Source organism: Thamnophis sirtalis, unplaced genomic scaffold, assembly GCF_051295495.1.
Source record: "Thamnophis sirtalis isolate CommonGarterSnake01/CBP01778 unplaced genomic scaffold, rThaSir2_p1.2 scaffold_1, whole genome shotgun sequence".
NCBI lineage: Eukaryota > Metazoa > Chordata > Lepidosauria > Squamata > Natricidae > Thamnophis > Thamnophis sirtalis.
The window spans coordinates 161422752-161442099 of NW_028261381.1; the positions used below are offsets into that span (position 1 = coordinate 161422752).

General features: G+C 43.6%; 1 protein-coding gene across 2 annotated transcripts; it reads left to right on the forward strand.

Annotated features, from left to right (window-relative positions):
- The first annotated feature begins 1140 nt into the window (after positions 1-1140).
- Positions 1141-18754, forward strand: ARRDC2 (arrestin domain containing 2). 2 transcript variants are annotated; one of them, XM_087701807.1, is made up of 8 exons: positions 1141-1743; positions 10216-10282; positions 10411-10558; positions 11876-11978; positions 13314-13570; positions 15222-15384; positions 16678-16829; positions 17478-18754. In XM_087701807.1, exons 1-8 carry the CDS (start codon positions 1476-1478, stop codon positions 17532-17534), a joined length of 1215 nt encoding a protein of 404 aa, XP_087557933.1. In that variant the 5' UTR covers positions 1141-1475; the 3' UTR covers positions 17535-18754. The 2 variants fall into 2 exon arrangements, with proteins under 2 accessions (XP_087557933.1, XP_087557928.1); XM_087701802.1 differs by lacking the exon at positions 1141-1743 and adding an exon at positions 8533-9058.
- The last annotated feature ends 594 nt before the right edge of the window (positions 18755-19348 follow it).

A 19348-nucleotide genomic window follows, 5' to 3' on the forward strand; every position in this document is an offset into this window, starting at 1 on the left:
AAGAGCAATGATACTAATTCAAAAGCTAGAGATAAAAGTGCAGCAACCAAATCACAGACCATGGGGAACAGAAACTATGGTGTCAGGGATTCAAATTAAAACAGGTTTCTTTATACCGTAATACTTACAATAGTTGGTAATTACATTCTTACTTTTTTATTTTGGCAGCCATATTCATTATTTCAATCATGTGTTTACAACCCACAGGCTGCATGTGGCCTTGGACAACTACCAGCCTCACAAGATTGTAAACTTTTAACTATATTTTGAGATTTATATACATTAACTATATTCTATATTTTATATGTGGCCCATGCCAATTTCTCTTGGCCCAGCGTGGCCCAGGCAAACCAAAAGATTGGATCTCTATGCTTTAAATAAACATATTCAAGCATGCATATAAACTTTGTGGAGTTGGTGGTATATGAATCTTCCAAACAGATAAATCTGCACTCTTCCAAATAGAAAAATGCACACATATGCAAATACAAATGACTGCACATGAACACACTATGTCTACAACTAGGCATATCCTTCCATATTCAATTAATATTTTTCTGCTCTACTTTTGCAAATAAAACCCAATGATCAATAATTAAACACCCAAAACAACTTAAAACTGTTAGGTAAATTAGGTAAATGTGAGTGTCAAGTGTGCATGCACACACACACACATATGTAGATATATAATTAGCAGCATTTCTTATACAATACCAGTTTTTAATAACATTATAACAAAATAGAATTAACCCTGGAAATAGTTATTAATTGGTAATCAACAACCATCCAGAATGTGAGCATTTCCCCTTTCGAAATCCAAATTCTGCTTGTCCAAAAAAGCCAAATGAAAAAGCGGCTATCCCTATCGCAAAGGGTTAAATGCAAATATGCAAGTGTCAAAAATGCTCAGCAGGGAAATGACTGGCTTGAACTCCACCACCTCCATCCTGCGTTCATTGTTATCTCCGTGCCTGGGCTGAGCGACGTCTTTGCACGCTGCACTTTGAGGACACTCCCTTAAAGAAAGAGTTGGCGGGTGGGGGGAGAGCAGGAGAGGGAGGCGTCTCTGCTGCTGACGCTCCTCGCCTGTTGCTGTCAGTTGTACAGTTAAGGCAAAGGCGATGCACCTAATAAAGTCAACAGGAAAGAGAACCAGCCAGCCAGTCCCCCTCGTGTGATTGCAGATAGCGGTTGTAGGCAAAGCTCAGGTCTCTCCTCTCCAAACCCCGGGCCTTTCGACTGAGATAAGGAGCATCTCCAGACCCGTGGATTCTGCGCCACACCTGCACATCTGAAGGCCTGATCTGACACCCATCAGGGGTGCTGTGGAGCACAGCTCGGGGCTACGTGCTGAAGAGCAGTTGCACACACACACACAAAGACACCCTCCCAACACCACACTCCTGCTTCGCGAGCAGTAGCCTCCAACCTGCCTCGCTCTCCAGCGCTTTGATCGGAGGTCCCTGCAGCCCGAAATGCAGCATTTCAGCAGGATCCGCACTTTTATGCTGGAGCTGGACGCCGGATGCGGTCCCGGAGTCGCCTACCGGGGAGGAGAGCTACTCTCCGGGCGGGTGATATTGGATGTGGCCAAAGGATTAAAAGTGAGAGCTTTGGCGGTCTGCGCGCGAGGCTTGGCTGCTACCCACTGGCTGGAGAGCAAGAGCTTCGGCATGAACACGGTCTACAGCGACTACACTGCCTACGAGACCTACCTGCGAAGACGGCAACACCTGATTAGAGGTGAGAGGGTCTTTTTTTTCCCCCTCCACGTTTTCCTCCCCGTGTTGACTTCCTGGCTTGCCTGGGCAAGGTAGAAATACAGCATTGTCTTTGCAGCTTCATGATCTTGTCTCTTTGGTCCCCTCCCACCATTTGGGGGAGTGGGTCCAAGTCAAGACATGGAATGTGCCCCCAAAGCACCCCTTATCTAAGCAGGCGACTATTCTGCTAACTAAAACAGAACTTAATAATTAACAGCAATTTAACCATTTCCCCATCTGCCCAATCCCTGACCTACCCCCCCAAAAAACAACCCCTGTCTTTTAACATAAAATGGGTGTCAAGACTTATTACTTAGTATTCCCCAAACTGGAAAGGTTTCTGTTCTCAGGGGTTTCTCCCCCCCCCCCCCAAAAAGGCTGGGTGAAGAGAGCCCCATTCATTAATGTCCAAGTTTGCCCTTCCTTTTGTTTATGGTTAAGCATGTTAAGCGCTTTGCAAGGGAAAAGAAATGTTGCTTCATAACTGATTTCAGGAAATCGTTTGTCAGATGTCAGCTAAACACAAAAACCAGGTTTCCAAGATACCGTATGGGCTTGAGAAGAGCTGACATTTAAATGCCTGAAAGACTATTGTGAAAGTTAGTGCAGGCAGATCTTGTCAGTTTTTCAGTGTGATTTGTGTGGGGGCTGTTTTGATCTTGTTGCATTGACACTGTTGTTTTTCCTTAACTACTTTAGGTTTGGGCTGGAAGAGTAGCATGTAGAAATAGGAAGGAAAGGGGGGGGGGCAGAAGGGAGGGAGGGTTTCTGGCCGAAGCAGTCCAGAGGCAAGAATACCATTGGGATAATTAATTACTTCTTGCCATGATGCCAACAGGCTGCTACACAGGAGTGGCAGCAATTCTTCGTATTTAATGAGGACTACAAACAAGCAGAGAATTTGTAGACAGCTGGGTTCGCTAATGTGCTGGAAGCGCAACAGGGCTTTGAAACACCCATGTGCATGCTGGAAAGTGCCTTGTCGCAACTGGTTTGTCATTTTTGCTGATGAATACTAAAACATTCATTGTTCTTTGCTCCCAAAGTAGTCAAAATACTAGCTGCAGACTAAATAGCTATATTCTATGCTTTAATGGTGGTTGAGTAGCAAAGGAATCACCATTCTTCGCATTTCATTTAAAATATTTGTATCTTGGGGTCCCACCCACTGACTGAAGCAACTGGTGAAAGCATAAAAAGGCTTTGCAAGATTTTTCAACCATAAGAGCCAAGAGAAGTGGGAGAAGAAGAAAAGAGAGAGAGAAATGCAAGGGAAAGGGGAAGTGGAAAGGCTTTCTTTTGTTTGAAAACGTAGCAGATCTTTAACTTTTCCAGCGTTGTTTCTGTTTAAATCCAGAGAGAAAGGATTCTGTATTTCTCTCCTCACTTCTATGAGAAAGTCAAATAAAAATGCGCAATGATTAAAAGTATGACTTGGATCGTTCCAGAGTTCTGTGTTCTCTTGAGGCAAAAAATTCTATCCTTTTTACACACTTCCAGGCTCCCGGCCAGTGCATGGCTGGCTGGGGAATTCTGGGAGTTGACATCCGTACATTTTCACGCGGCCTAGGTTGGGAAACACTGTTCTAGACAATGGCACTATAAGCAGCAGAAAATGGCACCCATACTCCTCTATATTCAGAGAGAATATGCCACATGACACTTGTTAGGATAACCATAGAAGTGACTTTTTTCAAAGGCTTCTAATAAGCCTCTAGCAAGTTGAAACTCTTAAAATTAAATGACTTCTCCATTTGCTGGATTTCTCTGTTGTGTCCTTTGCTTTGGTAAATAAATGGAAGTTCCATGTTCAGAAGGGAGCTGAGATGAAATACATTCAATTGAATAACAACAGCCAAAAATGGCAATTGCCTTTCATTTTCTGTTTGTAGACTTCCTGAAGACATCTTGCTGGTCTAGAGATGGACTTGATCTGCGCTCAGCATAGCTCTTGTTTTCTTCTTAGGGTGCTTAAGACCCTAAGCACTTTTAACAAGGAAGGGAATTTACACAAGGATTGATTGCTCCAGGTTTTGTACACAAAGCATAACAGATAAAATGCAAGATGAATGCAAGTTCTGTTTTGGTGGAAAAAGGCCACACCTTATCTGTTTATGTTCAGTATACAACTTGGTTTGCCAAACAATGAACAATCAATGAAATAACTGTCCAATCATCATAAACTACTATTTATGTTTATACTTATTATTCATAAATTTGTATCACAAAGTACAACATGATTGAGTCTTAAAACAGCAATAATAATAACAACGTGCATTCAAATGAAATTTAAATCACATTCTGCAAGGAAGGGAGAGGGGGGGAGAAAACAAGACTTCATTTTAACATTTAAACACTATTAACATAAGAACCTCCCAGGGTAAAGATTTGCTGCAAAGACATGTCCCATCATAGAAAAGATTCTGTCTGTAGTTTTTGCCCTCCATAGCAGATGCAAAATTGGAGATTTAATTAGAGAAGGAACCTAACGGTCGTAGAGTGGCTGAACACGTACTCCTGAAATTGCTCAATTCAAAAATCCCACAATTTTGGGAAAGAATTTTAGGAATCTTTAGGAAGAGCTTGAAGCCAGAGAGAGAACAGCTTCTGATTCAGCACTCCTCCATAGTGTTTGCAGAATCTCCTGGTGCATTTCTTATTTTCTTTAGTTATCATTATCAGAAATCTTCCTGGGACCCAGGATACCCAGCCTGGAGCTATTTGCACAAGGATGTGTAAACATAAAAAGCTTTTTCTGAGATTTGACTAGGAGCAATTAACTAGCTTGGTAAACAACACCCATCCTTAGGCAATTCAGATCTTGCCTCAGTTTATGAGTCAGCAAGCCAGGAGTATCCAGGAGCTCATGATGGGTAACCTTCTTTTCTATCAAAACAGCTGATTGATCTGCCTACTTTATATATTGGCAATACAACTCATGTAGAAACATGCCTTATCTAGTTTCGCTGCCTAAAATCCTTTAGTTGGAGGTCAGGTAGGGAGAGCTAGGCCTAAATTTTTTGCATACAAATCAATGGCTCTGTCACTATGACTTCTTGTGTCTTATTAATTCAGCCAAGTGGTCCATCTAATCCACTTAGGACCAGGCAATCTTTTGGGGCCCATTTAGAATATTAAAAACATTCCCAAAATGGCTGTTGTGGGAGATTACTTTATTCATAAAATGGCTGCCACAATACATGCAAAAACAGTCACAAAGCCTTCATTTGCTGTGAAGCTAACTAATGCTAATATACTCTGTTTTGTACACGCTGATATTGCATGGAATCCAAGTATATTTCTGAAAAGAAACACGATGGTAAAGATTAGTGGTTCGCCTGGCCAAATATTAACCTTCTATTAATTTGTTTTAGTTCATCAAATAATTGTAAAATTTTGGATGGACTGAGCGTTAGGGTAGAACATAGAATCATAGGGCGGGAAGGGACCTGTGAGGTCTTCTAGTCCAACCCTCTGCTCAAAGCAGAAGACCTTATAGCATCTCAGTCAAATAGTTGTCCAGTTTATTTTGAAAACTTCCAGTGATGAAGCACCCACAACTCCATCACTAGAGGTGTCCAACAGATTTCTGATTTCTAATCACTAGTCTACTAGTGATTCCAGAACAAGAATTACTGCAGCTTCAGGATATCCCTTCATGGATGCCATCATCATCATCATCATCATCATCTCTAGGGAAGTTTTGAAGGGCCTAAAAGATCACCCTTTTATATTTTTTTACTCTTTTCCTTGGTCTTAACAAAAAGGCTAGCATATTCTTTTTAGCATTTATTACATTTTTGTAATAACAAAAACCCTTTTGTGGTTTAACAAAAAGCAAATGACTTTTAAAAATTCAACTGGAATCCCACACGATTCATTACATGCCAAGAGCTGATTTACAACCAGCCCTTATTCCCAAAGAATTGGCTCATTCCTATTAAGTGATTTGCAACAGGACTGAATTTCTATCCCAACGTAAACTGGCTGGAAATTTAGCTTTAATTCAATACATTTAAAGGATGTACTACATTTCTATGTTTATAAAATAGAAGATGCTGCTTTCAAGCATTAAATTCTAGAGTGGTAGCCAACCTTGGTTTTTTTAGCCATCAAGGGGGAATTAAAGCCACTCTGTAGTTTTAATCTGGCAAAACATTCTCATTAAACAGCCTTTGAATCGCTGTTAACCTTTGAGGTACCATAAGGAAGAATATCTTTAGACCTAAGAGTGGGAGAGAAGAAAGATATTATATTGCTTACTGAAAGGGGTCCTTGCTCTGTGGAATTTGTGCTCAACTTGGATCCATTTACGAATCTATTTTATAGGCGCGTCCTCAATTGGATTCCTGCATTGTGAGATTCCGTTCATTACACATGAAATTATTGGCTGGATGATCTATCAATGTTGAAGAAAAGTACAATGTATGAAAGTCCATAAGAGCACAAGAGACTACAGCATCATTTCCCAGAATTGTTTTGCTTACTTATGATTATTTATTTCTGGGCCATTAACTATATATAACCTAATCAAAAAAAAAAAAACCTCATGCAAAATGTACTTGTTATTCCCCCTGGTCCCCATATGATGGCAGTGTATGCCAAAAATTGCAAGACATTTCCTTTTCTCTGGCATGACCATGTCCTATGAGCAAAATATGGGTGTTTTTATGCTCAAGTGACTGCCAGAATGCTTGTAATATTTCCTGGTATTCAGAAATCTCCGTGTCCTTAAGGTTGTTTACTTCTGAATACCAGATGTCCAAGATGAGAAGATTGTTGCCTTCCCTTTTTTATTATTAAAGTTCTATAAAATATGAAAAACAGACAAAAATTATGAAGAAGGAAAAAAAATAGGGGAAGGGAAGGAACAAAGAAAAATGGAAAGAAATAAAGTAAGAGTAACTTCCAATTTTCTTCAACAGAAATATAAAATAAATTAACTTTTTGATCTAAAATTCAATAATACCCAGTATTTCTATAATCATAAACATTTCTAATTTTCAAATCACAAAATTAATGCTGTATTTCTTTTGATCTTTATTAAAACATCTTAAATGATTTCCACCTAGAAATAAAGTTACAAAAGATGTTTTCTTTAATCAAAGTAGTCAATTTTGCCATCTCAGCCAGTTCCTTTAACTTCATCTATTTTTCCATTGTGGGAATCTTTCCATCTCTGGGAATACAAAAGTCTCATTGCAGTTTTCATATATATAAACAATCCCATATTTTTTTCTTCAACTACTTCTCCCTCCAATGTAAAACCTCTGGTTTCAATTGTACATTTTAATAAGAATTATCTGAGTTAAAGCACATATTTGACCCCAATAACTCGAAGCCTTCTTATATGTTCATTCAAGGGGATAAAGCCCTCGGAATGTTACTTTCCCTTTTTCCTTATAATCCTCCACTGGCAATTTTTGAGTTCTTCTTCGACATAGGAGCTAAGCAGGAGGAAATCTTTAGCATTCTTGTCACTCCTCTCCATTACAATTCTACACGCTGCTTTTTAAGTTGCAGGTTTCTCCTTAGCCCAGGTGAGCCTGCCAAAAATTTGGAGAGAGAGGGAGATTGTACCATTCTGCATTTGATCTTTTTGCGGGAAAAAATTTATAGGAACAATAGTGCCAAATTTCCAAAAAGTAATGATGATTTTTACCCGAAATCTATACTTGTGTGCGTCCCAGATTCAGATCTAAGTTTGATACTGGAGCTTGTAAGAAAATAAAATTTCCTTCCTTGGATCAGGCAGCCTTTCTATTTTCCCCCTTGGATTTCCCAAACTAATGCTGGAAAACCCCTGGATGCATGCTCTGGGGGTTGGAAGGAAAGGCTGCAAAAATCAGTGATGAAAAAAAAAGGTGTAGCCAGCCTTTTTCTATAGGGATCAGAGTCCAATTCTTCCCCAGCCAACTAAGGTCTTTATCAGAGAATGACAGAAGTGACATTTGCTGGGGAACTAGATTAAGTCAGTTCTGGAATGGAAAAGCAGCTAGAGGGGAGTTTCCAGAGTTAATTCCCCTGGAAAGAAAAGGAAGTATCCATAAAGGTATGCGTATTGGTTCAGCCTCAGGGCAAGATAGGGCAATACAGTTACACTTTCGGTTGACTGAAATAGAAATTCTAGTCGGATCTGGTCTGGCGAGCATCCACCTTAATTATAGAAAGATGCGGAGGAAAACTGGGCGCTGGCATTTAAGGGGAATACCAACGAGGGTGTGGTGATGGTGGTAATGGTGTTGGTGGTGGGAGACGGGTCCCAAATCCAGGAGCACCGTAGCATTTAATTTAGCCTGATTACGTGGCTCAGTGGCGAAGACACGGAGCTTGTCGGTCGGAAAGGTCGTCAGTTCGGCGGTTCGAATCCCTAGTATAGGTCTCCTGCGTGAGCAGGGGGTTGAACTAGATGACCTCCAAGATCCCTTCCAACTCTGTTACTGTTACTAAAGTGAACGTCACACCTTCCTTCCAGATCCTAGGATAGATGCATTGTGCGAGCCGGAAGAAGGCGGAAAGTCACAACAATAAACAACCCACAGTGTTGTTGTTTTTCGGACTTGGAGCTATTTCAATTCTCTTTGGGTTTCCTAAATTGCAAGGCATTTTTTTAAAAAAATTCAGGCCGGTTTACTAAGCTAACCCTTGCCCAGTGGAGGAAAGTTGACCTCTCTGGAAATTTCTCCCCTAGCCACCCCCGTTTGCAAACTTGAGAGCCAAGCGAGGGGGGTCAAACAGGCAGCCGAGCAGCCCCGCCGGCCAACTTTCAAAGCCGGGGGCGACTGCTTGCTAACTTGTTTTTCCAAAGGGCTCTTCTAGGCCCCGCCTTCCAACCCTCGGATTGGCCTCTGGGCTCTGGGGGCGTGGCTGCGGAGGGGCGGCCGGAGTATTTAAAGGGGCCGTGCGCCCTGGAGAGCCCAAAGCGCGATTTGCGCCCCGCTTGACCGCACGTCGAGCTTTCCTCCCTCCCGAGCTTCAGTGTTATTTCCCCCCCATCTTCTTCCTCCTCCTCTCGGCCATGCTGTTCGATCGGCTGAAGCGCTTCTCCATCGTGCTGGACTGTCCGGAGTTGGCCTCTCCGCCGGTCTTCAGCTCGGGCGAGACCGTGACCGGCCGCGTCGTGCTGGAGCTGTCCGGCGAGGCGCGCTTGGGCTCCCTCGACATCCACGCTGAGGGCTGCGCCAAGGTCCACTGGACCGAGTCCCGCAGCGCCGGTTCCAGCACCGCCTACACGCAGAGCTACGGCGACCAGGTGGAGTTCCTCAACCACCGGGAGACCCTCCTCGCCCCGCCAGGTAGAGACGGAGCGCAACTCCGCGGACTCGGGGGAGGGGTTGCTCTGAGCTGGGACGGAACGGACCCCGATCCCAGCCTCTCCGGGCTCCTTCATCTGAGCTTGTCGATCAGAAAGTTCGGCGGTTCGAATCCCTACTGTAGGGATTCCCCTGCGTGAGCAGGAGGGGGTTGGACTAGATGACCTCCAAGGTCCCTTCCAACTCTTGTTACCGTTACTCTCGGGGAAGCGCGTCACGCCTACCAGTTTCGGGCTCCTTGCGAAAAAGAAGGAACCGGGCAGGGCTGGTCTTGGCTGACCGCGCCGAGGCGGCTTCTTTTGGAGCAAACGGGCTCGGTCTAATGGGGAAGGCGAATTTGCCCGAGAGACCTTTATTTTAATTTAATTTAACCCCCCCCTCCCCTCCTTGGGTTTCTCCGATTTTTGCGGAGCTGCCCTTTGCAAGAATTCCTCCCGCGGGGCCGGTTGCCCGAGCTCCGTGCCGGACGTGAGTGGATGCAACTGGTAAATTTGGATCAGGCAGTTCCCTTCTGGGAAACCGCGCATTATATCATGTTGGGGGGGGGGGACACCAAGGGAAGAGGAAGCCCGCAATGCCTGCCCAGAGACACGACCTGCACCGAGGGAGCTCAACCAACCTCATTGTACATATGTTGTGCGTTGACAATAAACAATCATTATTGTTATGCACTGCTCTCTTGAGTAAGTGAGTGACTGGCTTCGAAGTCCCTACTTTTTTGAGGCAAGTGAAACGCGAGTTTCCCAAATGCCTCTTGTAAGCCAGTAGGAATTCGGTATAGCTTCGACCGGTTCCATTGACAGGTATATCAAGATATTTCCCTTGGGTGTAATGATGTGGAAAGCAGGAGGATAATTTTATTGTGGAAAAAATGTATAAACCAGCCTTGCTCTGTAATCTCTTTGATGACTTGAGGCTTTGTTTGTCTTTTTTTTTAAAAACAAAACAAAACACCCTTGTGGTTAATATTACCTGGACTGTTCTTTGTTGCGATTGCTATCTCTTGGATGTGCACATGTGTGTTTAATTTCACCTACTTCTGTTGGTTTGCTATTGCATAAAAGCTTGGCAGAACTTTACGCAAATAATAACAATAATAATTGAAAAGGGCTTTTGTTCTTTCTTCTGTTCCCTAACAGACAATGGAGATGTCACCGTCCTCCAGGCAGGAAGGCATGAGTTTCCCTTCACTTTCCAGCTCCCGGGGTAAGTCCTTGTCTTTTCCAAACACAGGATGGGTTCATAATAGTGACCATTTTAAGCATTTTCTAGCTGGAGCGGTTGACACTGGCCTTGTTCTTAGCCGCAATATTTCTTTTTCCCCATCGAAACAGGACCTTGGCCACCTCCTTTGAAGGCAAGCATGGCAGTGTCCGCTACTGGGTGAAGGCCAAATTACACCGGCCTTGGTCTTCCGTCAAACGAGCCAAGAAGGAGTTCACAGTCATTGAACCCATTGATATCAACACACCAGCCTTATTGGTAAGCTGAGATAGGATGTCACAGTCATTCCAGATTATTCTCAGAAAGCTAACCTGGTTCACACTAGCAATTTACAATTGATAAAAAAGATTGTATTGGCTAGGAGGTAGTTGGATTGCAGATAGTGCCATGTAGTTTTGTCATGCATACAACAGTGGTTTGCAGCCGCCTTTTTCCAGACTATTGTTAAAGTTTTCCTGTCTTGGTACAGCCTTGGAATTCTTTGAAGAGACCTAATCAGGCCTTATCTAGTCTCATAAACCAGTCAAGATCAATCTTACTCTCCTTAAGAACTACAGCTGCTTAATGGCCTTGCACAGTTTATTGCCAGCTGTTCTGTTCTTGTGTCCAAAGTATTAGGTTATGGTTGTGTAAAACGTATTGCTTAAACACCACAAAGTGTAAGTGTTTTTTTTATCAGGGCAATCTGGTCTACCCAACTATGCATACTGCTTCTGCTTTCGCCTTTCAGCCCCAATCCAGAAACCTTCTCAGGCAGTTGCTTTCACGACAAACCATTTTTGTGTTAGATTAATATTCACTGACAAAGAAATAAAAAATTTGTGTAGATCTATTTCAAGCTATTTAGCTCTTGTGAGCTAGCCATACCCTTTTGGGATTCGAACCCAGCTGTTCTGGTGTTAAATATATATTTAATATATTTAAATATATATTTAACACCAGAAATTAATTCAGTAGCATTCAATTCATGCTACTTAACTGAGATCTCTCATTTATCAAAAGCATCCCCATCATGTTTGCCTCTCTTATGATTCTCTGCAATATCCTGGTGAGATGTTGAGGACGAATGGTGACAATATGAACAAACTGAAGCCTTTTTAAGATTTCTGTCATAAGAGGGTGAAGCTTATTGCCATGCTTTTATTGAATATCATAATCCTGCCTTCCCTAACTTAGAGCTGTCTAATATTTGCAGCCTTAATCTTTGAGCTGTTTATCTCATCACCATGGTTTGTATCTCCTAATACCATGGTTTGTATCTCCTAGGCAACCCAATCATAAGCTTGTTTAATTTATGCCGAAGGACAAGCAAACGCTAATAATTTGTCACACCGTGGTTCATTTATTTTTATACTTCTGAGGATCTGGAAACAGGGATTTATCCAGCACTCAAAAAAACCTAAATAAAAAACAAAACCCTTTCACCCTCCAAGTGCTTTGTTAGAAAGAATCTGCTATTGTGTGTGAATCTTTCTCCAAGTTTATCCTCTTCCTCATTTGATTTGGGATAAGAAACTTCAGATTCTTCTTTTCTTGCTGCTAATGTGTTTCTCTCCTTTTCACTTTTCCCAACAGACTCCCCAGGCTGGTGCCAAAGAAAAGCTAGCGCGAGCGTGGTACTGTAACCGTGGTCAGGTTTCGGTCTCAGCCAAAATTGATCGGAAAGGCTACACACCAGGTGATCTTTTAGGCAATGGTTTAGGAGGGGGCTGCAATGTGAGATAGTTCCTCTTTTTATCTTTACCCCAGATGTGTGCCCAACATGCAGAATTTTGGTGAATGGCTCGTTTTTTACACAGCTGCAGTCACCCAAATGCCAAAGCTGGCATGGGGATTTAAAAGTGAGCGGCAACCCTAGGGGTGGTCAGTGGCTTGATGGTACTCCCTCCACTTTTTAAAAATCTAGTCCTGTTCTTAAATTCTTTTCCCCATCTGTGTCTCTTGAATATGGTTTTATTTACTAGTGGATAACCCAGCGTTGCCCCGGGCATTTATTTTAAGGGGGAAAATGTCCAGACCAAACGTAATTTCTAATGTTAGATTTCCCCCCTTACCAGGGGGAGCCCCCCAGAGGGAGTACTGTGAAGCCGTTACCATGGCAACTCCACTGTACAGTAGAAGCCATTTTATGGCAGTACAGTAGAAGCCATTTTAAGGCACCACGAGCTGTACCTTAACAGAACACACACATCCCAAGGAGTGTTAGGGGTGTCTTACTCCCACAGTATTTTTTTTCCCCCGAGAGTAAGTCATCTGTGTACCAAGTTTGGTTGAAATTGCTAGAGGCGTTCCAGAGTTATGCTGGAACACACATACACACACACACAACACACACACAGAGCCATTTAGATAGATAGATAGATAGATAGATAGATAGATAGATAGATAGATAGATAGATAGATAGATGATTGATAGATAGATAGATAGATAGATAGATAGATAGATAGATAGATAGATAGATAGATAGATAGATAGATAATTTATATTCAAGCTTTTATTACTTTTACAAATAACCCAATACACCTTCCTCATCTTAATTTTCCCCACAATTCTGTGAGGAGACAGAGAGAGAGACAGAGAGAGAGACTGGCACAGTGTCACCAACTGGCTATCATGGCTAAAGTGGGACTTAAATTCATGGTCTCTCAGCTTCTAGCCTGGTGCCCTAATCACTGGACCAAATTGGGTCTCTTTCTTTCTTTTTATTTGTAAACCACCCAAAGTCACTCAGGTGAGATGAGAAGTGTATAAATTTGATAACTATATAAATCACGAACATAGCATTAGCTAAAATGTTCTCAAGGTTCCTTCATGAAGAACTAGGCCATCAAAATTCTTGAGGAGAGAGAGAGGGGTAGGGAGAAGCAGTGCTGTTGCCATCAAAACATATGCATGCCCTTGTAAAAATTTCACAAAGACCAGCAAAAGGTTAGAGGAAAAGTTTAAAAGAGCAGGCGAGTAACCGTAGTGGATTCCCTCCTAATGCCCACCTCTCTCCCATTCCCTTTGCAGGTGAGGTCATCCCCATCTTTGCTGAAATTGACAACTGCACCAACCGTTCTATCTTACCAAAAGCTGCCATCATCCAGACACAGACATTCATTGCCCGAGGCACTAAAAAACAGAAGAAATGCGTGGTGGCAAGCATTGCGGGAGACTCCATTATACCAGGGACAAGAGAAGTGTGGCATGGCCGTGCGCTGAAGATCCCACCAGTTGGACCCTCCATCCTGCAGTGCCGCATCATCCATGTTGAATATGCACTCAAGGTGAGGTGAAGAAGGCCATCCATGTAAAGATAACAGAGTTTAAAGATTTGGGGTTGTTTATGCCGATTAACCCTCTGTATCCCAGAAAAACCTCATTTTTGTTTACTCATCCATTCCTCTTCTTAAAAAGAGCTCAGGCTATTCATAGAAATGAACTATTTCAAAGTTTTAATCTGGTACTTAAAACAGCAGCCAAAATTGATCATTCACAAGCTGGATAGTGAAATGAAGAAAAATAAGAATGGTTGAAATCTGTTTTGGGGAAATATTCTTTTTTCACCTAAACACGTCTTGAAACCAGGAGGCTAAGAAATCTAATCCTGCCTTAAGGCACAAAGCCAGCTGACTTTGAGCCAACCTTTGTTTCTCAGCCCAGGAAAAAGGCAAAGGCAGAACCATTTCCCAAAAAGTGTGGCCAAGAAAACTGCAGGGACTTGTCCACGTAATCTCCAGAAGTCAAACTGACTTGAAGGCACATATCTAAATGAGATTTCTCCTATCTCACACCAGGGGAGTCCAATCATGGCCACTTTAAGACTTGCAGCATGGCTGTCTGGGGAATTCTGGGGGTTGAAGTCTACACGTCTTAGGGTGGTCTAGTCTAGACTCCTTTTAGGGTGATAAAAAGAGTTTCCCTGGGAAGAATACTCCAGTCTTTGCCAGCCCCACAATCAGTTGCCTTTTACTGTATGCAAATATGCATTTGTTTGCATTGTCCCACTTTGAGCCGAGGTGGCACAGTGGTTAGGGTGCAGCACTGCAGGCCACTTCAGCTGACTGTTATCTGCAGTTCAGCGGTTCTAATCTCACCGGCTCAAGGTTGACTCAGCCTTCCAGCCTTCCGAGGTGGGTGAAATGAGGACCCAGACTGTGGGGGCGATATGCTGACTCTGTAAACCACTTAGAGAGGGCTGAAAGCCCTATGAAGCAGTATATAAGTCTAACTGCTATTGCTATTGCTATTTGGAAAAATAGAAGCTAAGCATCCTCACTCAGACTCACAGGATTTGGTTTCTCCCCCTGCTCCCACAATCTTTCTCACTGCCCTTTTCCCCTGTTGCAATTTGAATCCTATTTAAGGTATAGTGCCCAGAACTAGAAAAATGTTTAATGTCTTCACTTAATGCTAAACAAAAAGGGGCGTGGTGGCTCAGTAGCTAAGACACTGAGCTTGTCGATCAGAATGGTCGGCAGTTTGGCGGTTCAAATCCTTAGCGCCACATAACGGAGTGAGCTCCCGTTACTTGTCCCAGCTTCTGCCAACCTAGCAGTTCGAAAGCACGTAAAAAAATGCAGCTAGAAAAAAAGGGACCACCTTTGGTGGGAAGGTAACAGCGTTCCGTGTGCCTTTGGCATATAGTCATGCCAGCCACATGACCACGGAGACGTCTTTGGACAGCGCTGGCTCTTCAGCTTTGAAACGGGGATGAGCACCGCCCCCTAGAATCAGGAACGCCTAGCACATATGTGCGAGGGGAACCTTTACCTTTATCTTCTGCAAAGCATGCAAAATGAAATGCAGTCTTAGCTTTTGAGATGTAGAACAAAGAAGCCTGCACTTGCTTTATTTAAGGAAAACTGGAAATGCTGGATGGAAATGCTTTTTTCCCTAAAAGCTAATGGTGGGCTTTTTTTTTAAAATTATCGACAGGTCTGTGTTGACATCCCAGGGACCTCCAAGCTGCTCCTGGAGTTGCCACTAGTGATAGGCACAATTCCTTTGCATCCTTTCGGCAGCCGCACTTCCAGCATCAGCAGCCAGTACAGCCTCAATATAGATTGGCTACAGTTGGGGATCTCTGAACGCCCGGAAGGTAAGCAGCTTAATGTTGAGGTGAAGAGTGAAACAAATGGGGAGATCTAGGGATTGAAAGCCTACAGAGATTCTCAATCATCCAGGTCATGGTGGTCCCAAAGGTGCTTTTTCCAAAAGGCAACTGGACTTTCGGGGGGGGGGGGAGTTTTTCCTTTGAAAACATTTTACTTCTCATCCGAGAAGCTTCATCAGTTCTAATCAAGGGTAGGCTTCAAAAAATTTAGCAAGGGGTTCTCTGCCCGGTTGCTGGGTGGGTGTGGTCATGGTGGGCGTGGCCTAGTCAGCCTCCTGCACCATTGCGGGGCATTTTTGCCCTACCTGAGCTCCGGAGGTTTTCCTCAAGCCTCCGGGTGGGCAAAAATGGCCTTCCCAGGCTCCGGAGGCCCTTTGGAGGCCATAAATGGGCCTGTTTCCGGCCTTCCCAAACTTCCAATAGGCCCTGAGCTTACACGCACGCCCTGTACTTACTGCATCCAAATCGGGCTGCTTGGGGACTCCTGGAAGGGGAGGGGTGGGGTGGGCAGGGCCAGCCAGGAGTGGGATTTGGGGGTTCTCCAAACTGCATAGAATCTTAGCTAGAGGTTCTCCCGAGCCCCTGAGAAACCCCAGCAGCCCATCCCTGTTTCTAATTCAGCTAGAACTGAAGAAGCTTCTTGCACGAGACACGAAACGTTTTCAAAGGAACAAAATAAACAACGTCCAGTCGCGTTTTGGTAAAAGCACCTTTGGGACTGAGTGATTGAAATAGGCAAGGAAGATGGTTCTCTTGTTGGCGGTCCTGAATTTGTAGCACCTCTACCGAGAAGGCCTGCCTCAAGTACAATTCCAAGAATTGTGCTTTTGTAAAAAAAAACAAAAAAACAGACTTCTTTGGTGTTACTGGATTGTATTTTGCTTGTTCTAAAATATTAAAGTTTGTCATGGCTTATGGAGGGTGGGGGGAAGGGAAGTTCAAGGCAGGTGGGATGAATTCCTGAGGTGTGTGCCTTTAGGACATTGAAGCTTTCTCAGGGTAGCAAGTTGCAACCTTCTGTAATTCTAAGAGCTGACCCAGATACCATCTTTCTTGGGACGGTGAAAAGCAATACAATTTCATTTGCACGAATCCACTCAAGTCGGAGTTAAGGGTCTTAGGGTCAACTTCAAAACTTGTGGACTTCAACTCCCAGAGTTCCTCGGATTTGAAGTCCACAAGTCTTAAAGTTGCCAAGGTTGGAGAGCCCTGATCTAGATTTAAGCCCAGAAATCATCTTAAGAGGCACTCAGGTTAATCTACTGTGTTTCTCTTTAGCTCCTCCAGAATACTCTTCTGTAGTGTCTGGTGAAGAAACCATCGAGAACCTGTCCCCTCCTTTTCAGGATGAGTGTCCAGCCTTACTTGAAGGACCTTTCTTTGCCTACATCCAAGAATTTCGTTTCCGACCACCTCCTCTCTACTCTGAGGTGAGCATGGGAGACTGGTGCACAACATTGTTTTGCTGGCAAAGTTCTTTTATTAATTTACTGTGGATTCTGCTCATTCACATCCAATAAAGTCTTTCAAGGGAGGATTTACAGTCACAGACCTTATCTGGATTGGGGAGCTGCCAGGCCGATATCTGCAAAACTTGGCAAGGAGTCTCAGAGAGTCACAAACCAATTAAACAAACTAATTGTCTCCTGCAAACTCCACTCCCCTTTCGCTCCTCTTTTATTTCCTCTGGGAGGGGCAATTCATCGTCCACTTGTGGCCTTGCTCTCACGTCGACCCCTGTTCTTGAGCTGTTCCCTTCGTCTGGCAACTCTGTGCATGTGCACACTGGGAACAGGCTCCAGCTACTTATCTGCCTCACTGATGTCTGACTCTGAAGGCAGCTGATAACTAGCATACGGCTCTGGCCCCCTCTCTGCTTCTGATGCAGAGACCTCCTCAGAGCCCTCCCCAGATTCCAAGACTGGCCCATGTTCCTCCCCAACCTCCACACTGTCCGAATCTGCTGCCAGCTCTGCTGGGGGCCGCAGCACTTGCTAGTAAATGTGTTTTGTCAAATCAATTTTTCATGGAGGAGCTATTGGTAACTTTCCTCTTGTCTTGTTCTCCTTGAAATCTAGGTGGACCCCAACCCTCCCTCTGACAACAGCATCCGTCCGCGTTGCATGACTTGCTGAAGGAAGCCGCTGTCTGACTTGATATCAAAGGAAATCCTTTCATAAGAGAGATGACCGCAGTGGAAGCTCAACGGTGGGGTGAAGAAGACTTTGCCCCAGGAGAAATGTGGGGTGCCCATTCTTAGTCGGTGCTCTGCACAGAAAGCCTTCACTGGACTCTCTCCGCAACCGAGCGAGCTAGATCGGCATTGGTGATGAAGAGCGAGAAGAGAGCTCTTCCCCAGCACATAAAGTGGTGTCTGTTTTTAAGATCAGCACAAAAGCATTTTGAACTTTAGACCGATCTACTGTGCTTTCCTTGGGTGCATTTCACTATGTCCTTCCTACACCTACAGAGGGGGTTTTTACTCTATGTAAAGGGAAGCTGCAGAAGGAACCCACTCACCCTGAGAATCTGAGAAGATGCTTCTGCTCCATTGCCTAGAATTCCACCAATGTCTTTTGGACGGAAGTTGGCTAAAAGACGTCCTGCCTTATGACGCTGTGTCGCTATTAACACTTCTGACATTTTTTTTTGGATTACCCAGCTGGGTTTCCTTTTAATTTCATTTCATCAAGCAGAGGCATATGGGAATGGTCAGGGGCCGAGTGGAGAAGAATCTCCAGTCTAAAAATGGTTGAGAAGGACAGAAGGGATGCACATCTTTTTCTCCCTTACATCAGGGGGAGTGACTTGTTTTTGATTAATGCAACAGAATTGCCGTTGTACTATCAGGGTTGACGTGGTTGTAACAGGTGGTTGATTTTGCAATTTCATTTAGAGTGGGTCTAAATTCTCAAAACGAACCCTTTGAGTTACAGAATTTAGAGAGAAAAAAGACCTTTAGAATGTTGGCTGTATGAATTCAACAGAAATGGAGAATAGAAATGGGTGGTATGAAAAGTTATTTGGGAGCATGCTTTTCCCCCATTTCAAAATGTGTCTTAATTAGACTCCCAAGAGGATTAGGGGGGGGAGTGAATTCCCCCTCCCTCAAATGCATTCCGAATGCTTCTAAGCATGTAAACATCCTGCTTCTGCCCCCGTGCGGGACTGGTGGCCTTGTTTTTGTACCTCTTTTCTGTTATAGTGTATACTCTGGTTTGATACTGACATAAACCTATTTCTAGGTTCGCATTTTATAAACGTGGCTGCCTTTAACTGTTTGAAAGCAAATGTGTGTTTCTCAGAATTCCTAGTTTTGTACGAGGTTTGCAATTAAATTAATCCAACTTTTTAATCGCTGGAATCTTCCTTCCTTTTTTTTCATTCAAACCATCTTAACCCACTTAGCTTTCACCCATGTCCAAAGTAGAAAGTTGCCAGAAAGTTTATATGACATGCTTCAGATTGCTAACTGAATCTAATAAATGGAACCGCTGTGTCTAATTCAGGGGGACGGGAATCTGTGTCTCATGCCCTCCCCCAAACACCACCGAGATCACAAAGCCAAAATGCTACCATAAATGGACAACCTTGTGATATGTTGATGCGCTCTCTCTCTCTCTCTCTCCAGAAATAAGGGTGGGGATGGGAACACCGAACAACTTTCTCACCTAATTGCAGGCGTGAGAATTGGGCTGCCTGAAGTCCCAAAGGCTTCAGACGGGTCTCAACTGTGACCAAGCACTTGCTATTTAGGGAAGGGTGACACAGACATGAATTATAATTTGACAACTTGAGCTTCCCAAGCATTAAGGCCTCGGTGTCCCTGGCTCGTTACGCCCATCTCCACTCTGCCTTACATTTGAGGTAGGGAATATCTTCTATTCAGCCGATTGCTCAGACTTCCAGACATCTGGAGCATGCCTTCTTCAAAATGGGAACATATATA